Here is a 6,865-nt window from a genome sequence, read left to right on the forward strand (position 1 = left end):
GGGTAAAAACACAAAAACATATCCATGTCAAATAAATTCTTCCTTGGGAAAGTCAGAAAATGCTATATTACCTTCACCAAACCCAGATGGATATTATTGTATTTTCCATGGTCTTTAAACATAATATACTTTCCCTATTCATCTTCTTCAATCATGTCTATTTTTATTGCTATAAGAGACAACATGGTACAGAGGAGAGTTAGCTTGAAAAACAGGAAGTCTTGGACTCAGGTGTTCTGACATATGCTACTTACATGACACAGGGCAGTTAATTTGAGGTTTTCATGCTACAGGAAATTCTCTCAGACATTAATTTGCACAAGAATTGTCAACTTGTATTAGTATATGGAATTTTCTCATTGGCCACTCCCTACCAAAAATGCATTACAAATCCATTTTCTATTCCTAGTCCAGATTTGTTTGTACCATTACTGATTTCTTGAGTAGTATCCCAGATGCTCTGAGTTCATCTGAAGTGTAAGAAAGTGTATTCTAGACTCATATATTTAATATTTCTGAATCATTAGGTTTCAAGCACTTTTCATGTCAACATCATGTTTTAGGAGCGTGTTTTCTAATCGATTATGGTCTCTTCTTCTCTTTCATGGCAGTTTTATTCTATGCATGTTTGCAGTTGCGACTGGTAATTGTATACTTCCCTCCAATTTATCAAGCTTTTTTTAATCTTTTATCTTTCCCCAATTATTCCTCTTTACAATGATGGTGATGAAAGAGACAATATGTAATGAACACTAATAAGAATTTTGCTTCCATTTTACTATTCCTTCTCCCTTTTCCTTTTCCCAGATCCCTATAACCAGTCCTTGCACTTTCTTTCCTTTAAATTCTCCCTTATCATCCTCTTTCCAAAGTAGAAGTTTGTTTTGTTTTTGACTATTCTCTCCTTGATTCTACCCTCCCACCGCTCCTTTCTTATTGTATCCATCTTAGACGAAATTTTGATTTCATCAAGTGGGTGATGGGAAAATCACCTAGCTTCTTAATTTGATGATTAAATGTGAGAATAATAGCAATTATTAGTTAGTTATTAATTAATACTATAACAATTTAATGTTCATGAGACACTTTTACTCATTGCTCATTTGAACCTCAAAACAAAGATGTGAAATGGGTACTGCTATCTCTGGTTGAGTTTTATTTTTTGTTTGTTTGTTTTGTTTCTTTTTGCTGTTGTTATTTGGATGTTTTTCTCTTAGAATGAGGAATATGACATACTAGGATGAAGTGACTTATCCATTGTCACGCAGTAAATCTCAGAGGTTAGATTTGTACCCAGACATTTCCTGACTCCAGGTCTAGCATTTTTCCCCCCACTGTGTGGATCTTCCTTGCTATGATAATGTATTTTAAAAAAACTGTTTAATTATGAATCCCCAAACATATATAGAGTTATTTTGATTGCTAAAAGAGGGAGGAGGGCAGAGCTTGCTAGGGAGGGCTTATGTAGCTTAATAAGATGTTAACATGACCTAGCAAGCAAGCTGGTTAAGATAATTTCTTACCCCTTCCTGGAAGTTTATTTTAATAGGTCTAGTGGGGGAATCCCTTCCTCTAGGAATCAGTTTGTTCAGCATCATAAAACCTCCCAACCTCTTTCCAATCACACCACTGAGAGCACATGTAAGCAAAGGCTAGAAGTAGGAAAAGTGCAGATAGTTGTTTCTCATCATGGAGTTAACTGCGCCTTTTATCCTGTCAGTTTCATGCTGTATGTTAAAAGGTTTCATTTTTTTCTATTGATATTGTTTTTATTCCTTTTCTAAATTTAAAATAAACTGGTTTTCTCTAATGATACTGCAGCAGCAAAACACTGAATATAATTTAATTATATAATCTAGCTTATTCTCCAAATCTTTTGTATTATTCTCCCGACATACTCAGTAACTGGGAGATGAGTGTCATTCTTTATTAAAAATATACTTTTATTTATTACCACTAATCTTGTGTATTATCACTTTCTAATTGACATAATTGTGATCTGCATGCCACCGGGGATCTAAATTATTCCTAAAAAAGGAGACCCGCATTGTACATGGACAAACAGTTGCTATCAATTCAACTATTTAAATTATGAGGAAATGTTATCTGAAGGTCCCAGGAGCTTTTATACTTGATTCATGTTGTTCTTAAGTGAAACCCACAAAATATAAGGTTCTTGAATGCAGAAACCATTTCATTTTCTCTTTGTATGCTCAGAGAATAGAAGTAGTACATGACAATAAATATGTGGTCATTGATTGGTGACAGTCACTCCTCAGTAGCCAAATATCTGCTTGAGGGTGAAAGGCAACTGACCAGCTGTATGTCAGAGGAAATAAAAGGTTCCAGTGGATATAGGCCTATACTTGAGCGATTTGCAAAATCCAGGGTTCTCAGTCTCTAATATGCAGGAATTACCAGATGAATACAATCATACACAAAGCTGGATTATTTGTTCATCAGTTGTCTTTCATCTTTCAATGCATTTATCACCAAAAATGATCCTAGAATGGCCAGTCATAACGCAGTAAATGTTAAAGACATAATTTATTCATGGTTATGTGAATCTTGTAACACACAAAAATAATGAGCAGTCCTAACCATCCTATACCAGAGGACAAATATGTCATTTTCTCATACCAGAACATAAGTGCACTGAGGAAAATGACTGTTGCTTCCTTCGAGTCAAGCATTATACATTGTATGTGGTAGGCGATGATAAATAGTTCTTGAATGTAGGTCTTTTTCTAAGCACACCATAGAGAACAGATTAAAATATTTAGACAATGAATATGACTTTTGTAAAACATGAAGCATTAAGAAATTTCTGCTAATACAATGCCTCACATTCCCCTAGTACTTTATTTAGGACCATAGGATTGATGGAGGAAAGTCAAAATGATGGTTTACCAGTCATAACCGGATGATCTCTTCTAGCATTTCCCCTCCAAACAATTTGAAAATAATTCCTGAAATCAAATTTTGGAGCAGCAGACAGTGAGATATGTAGGAGGTTGTCAGGAAAGGTCTGTGACACTGGAGCCCATACAGCAACATCATCAGTTGTTGCCCAAAGACAGTTGTGACAGTAGTTCCTGCAAGAGTAGCTTCCAGAGCTTTAGTCCAGAGTTTATAATGGGATCAAACAACAGGTCAGAAATAAATCACAGGGAAACCTTTGTCAGCTCTGGATATAACTGATGCTGATTGACAAATCTATTGTCCATACAAAGTTCTATACTTCCTAGGAAGAGGATCATTTGTTTTAGTTTTTTCCCCAAGAAGAGCACTAGAACTTTTGGCTGCAGAGAAGTAGGGTTCATTTCTGGGTAAAGACCAGAACTCAGAAGAGGAGAGCAGTAACCATGGCTCTTCCACCTTACCATGGAAGCAATGAAAACTTGCAGACCTCTAGAACTATCTCTGAAAACAGAAACATGCAAGAAAAAAAAAAATGAAGCTAAGGACAGTGTCTGCCACCCCCAGCTGAGCAAAGTCTAACTTTAACATAAAGTTCAAAAGCAGGAATAAGCTGGAAAATGAACAAATAACAACACAAAAATGACCATAAAAAGCTACTATGAGGATAGAGAAGATCAAGGCAGAAGCTCAGAAAAAAACCAATAACATGAAAACTATTACAACCAAAGTGTCAAAGAAAAATACTAATAGGATTAAAGACCAACAAGTATTCTCGGAAAAGTTAGAGACAAAGAAAAGAGTGGTAGAGGAAAAACAAAAAAAGAAATAAGAATTTTACAATAAAATTTTGAAAAGAGATCATAGAAGAGGCACAGAAAATGTTGAAGAAAATAACAATGTAAAAAAAAAACACAACAACAACAGAATATGCCTAATGGAAAAGGAGGCACATAAATTCACTGAAGAAATGAATTCCTCAAAAAGAAAAATAGTACACATGGAAAAAAATAGAGGTACAAAAATTCACTGAAGACAGGAACTCCTTAAAAAAAATTGGGTAAATGGAAGCAAATGAGTTCACAAGAAATAGAGAAATAGTAAAGCAAAGTCAAATAAATAAAAATATAGAAGTGAAATATGTCATCAGAAAAAAAAAAAAAACAGTGACCTTGAAAATAAATTGAGCAGATATAATATAAGGATTTTTGGACAACCCACAAACCATGATCAGAGAAAGAGTTTGAGTTTAGACATATTTCATATAAATTTTGAGAAAAACCACCTCGCCCCCACTCTTAACTCCAGATGGCAAAATATAAATTGAAAGAATATACTTAACATCTCCTGAAAGTGATCCAAAGATGAAAGCTCCCAGAATTATCGTGACTAAATTCCTGAGCTCCCAGGCTAAGGAGAAAATACTACAAAGCAGACAAAAAGAAACAATTGAAATATCATGGGGCCACAGTCAAGATCACTTATGATTTATCAGCTTTCACATTAGAAGACAACAAGACTTGGAATATGATATCTGGAAGTCAAAAGAGTTAGGATGACAAACAAGTATAACTTACGTAGCAAAACTGAGTATAATCTTTCAGGAGAAAAAAAAAGTGAATATTCAATGAAATAGAGGACTTGCAAGTCCTCCTAAAGAAAAAAGAGCAGAGTTGCATGGAAAATTTGACATTCTAACACAAGGCTCAAGAGAAGCATTAAAAAAAAAAATTAGAAAAGAAAGAGTAAGGGACTCAGTAAAATCAAACCATTTGCATTGCTATATGGGAAGATAATTGCAGCTAGGTGGCAGATTGGATAGAGCATCAGACCTGGAGTCAATAAGATGGGTTCAAGATACTTACTAGTTTTGTGACCCTGGACAAGTCAATTAATCCAGTTGGTCTTCATTTTCTCTTCTGTAAAATGAGTTGGAGAAAGAAATGGCAAACTATTTCAGTATATTTGCCAAGAAAGCTCCAAATGGGTAGTTGGGACGACTTTCCTTGCCTCCATCCCCTGCCCCCTTGGAGGCTCCCAGGCAGCTGCAGAACATCCCCGCGGACCATGACTTCCTTTGATGTGGCACAGCACATGGTCTATCAGTCTCTTGGAGGGATGAAAACAACGTTACACCTCACAACCAAGCAAAGAAAAAAAAATAGGTGATACTCCTCATTGTTTAAATATTACTGGCCATGTTGGTTTTGAAAGTTTGCCTGATCAGTTAGTCAACAGGTCCATTCAACAAGGGTTTTGCTTCAACATTCTTTGTTTGGGGGAACTGGAATTGGAAAATCAACTCTGATTGACACATTGTTTAACACGAATTTTGATTATCTTGAATCTTCACACTGTCACCCAAATGCAATGCTTAAAGTGCAGACGTATGAACTCCAAGAAAGCAGTGTTCAATTGAAACTGACAATTGTGAATACAGCGGGATTTGGTGACCAGATAAATAAAGAAGAAAGCTATCAACTAATAGTTGATTACATAGATGCTCAATTTGAGACGTATCTCCAAGAACAATTGAAGATAACAAGGTCTCTCTTTAATTACCATGATTCTCGCATCCATGTCTGCCTTTACTTTATTTCACCTACGGGACATTCCCTTAAGACACTTGATTTGTTAACCATGAAGAGTCTTGATAGTAAGGTAAATATCATCCCTGTGATTGCCAAAGCAGATACAATTTCTAAAACTGAATTACAGAAGTTTAAGATCAAACTGATGAGTGAATTGGTCAGCAATGGAGTACAGATATACCAGTTCCCAACAGATAATGAAGCTATTTCTCAAATTAACTGTGCAATGAATGGACATTTGCCATTTGCTGTTGTGGGCAGTATGGAAGAGGTCAAACTTGGAAACAAGAAGGTGAAAGCTCGTCAGTACCCGTGGGGCATTGTTCAATTGGAAAATGAAAATCACTGTGACTTCATAAAGCTCTGTGAAATGCTTATTTGCACAAATATGGAAGACCTGAGAGAACAAATCCATACTCAACATTATGAACTTTATATGTGATGCAAACTGGAGGAAATGAGTTTTAAAGATGTAAGCCCAGAGAACAAACCAGTCAGTCTTCAGGAGGCCTATGAAATCAAAAGACATGAATTTTACGGTGAACGTCAAAGGAAAGAAGAGGAGATGAAACAGATGTTTGTGCAGCAGGTGAAGGAGAAAGAAGCAATCTTGAAAGAAGCTGAGAGAGAGCTGCAGGCCAAATTTGAACATCTCAAAAGACTTCATCAGGAAGAAAGAATGAAACTTGAAGAAAAGAGAAAGTATTTGGAAGAAGAAATAAGTGCTCCAAAACCAGCCTTTAAATGCATCTGGTACCACTGGGAAGAGAGAAAAGGATGGTAAGAACTCCAGCTTTATGTGATACAGAAGTTCCAGATTTATATAGCAAAGATGATCACACAAGCAAACATTATGTTTAGAAGTATGCTTTGATTTTCTCTTATGTAGTGTTTTTTTTTGTTTTTGTTTGTTGTTTCTGTACTGTTTTTGTTTTACTACGGACATGTTAGATGACCATAGCAACTAGCAGTTATGTAAAGATATTTTGAAATAGAAGGCCAATATACATGCTATAAGTTACTAGTAATATTAGTCTTTATAGATGCTACTTTGAAATGCACTTAACCTCTTTGTATTGCCAAATTATTGACCCTTTGCATATACATTGTACCAAAGATAAGACTCAATGCCTGTAAAATACAGCACTTGGTCACAGTACAAAGGCTGTGTTGCATTTATATTCACATGAATATGTACAAGAATCATTCTTCAAAAAAAGATCATTTTGACTATGTTAACATACTAAACACAATTTAATTTTTATAACTTTAAAGGAATACCTGAGACTGTTTAACCACTTACTAGTTATGGATGATTTGTAAGGACTTCTTATAGCTGTATTATTTAATTATGG

The 6,865-nt window shown here is 35.3% G+C and overlaps 1 protein-coding gene across 1 annotated transcript; it reads left to right on the top strand.

Moving 5' to 3' along the window:
* The first annotated feature begins 4,971 nt into the window (after positions 1–4,971).
* On the top strand, positions 4,972–6,395 carry SEPTIN14 (septin 14). Its single transcript, XM_072650500.1, is given in 4 exon segments — positions 4,972–5,045; positions 5,047–5,198; positions 5,201–6,230; positions 6,232–6,395. Coding segments are annotated over 4 exon segments (1,323 nt in total). The 5' UTR covers positions 4,972–4,986; the 3' UTR covers positions 6,314–6,395.
* The last annotated feature ends 470 nt before the right edge of the window (positions 6,396–6,865 follow it).

Source organism: Notamacropus eugenii, chromosome 3 (genome assembly GCF_028372415.1).
Source record: "Notamacropus eugenii isolate mMacEug1 chromosome 3, mMacEug1.pri_v2, whole genome shotgun sequence".
NCBI lineage: Eukaryota > Metazoa > Chordata > Mammalia > Diprotodontia > Macropodidae > Notamacropus > Notamacropus eugenii.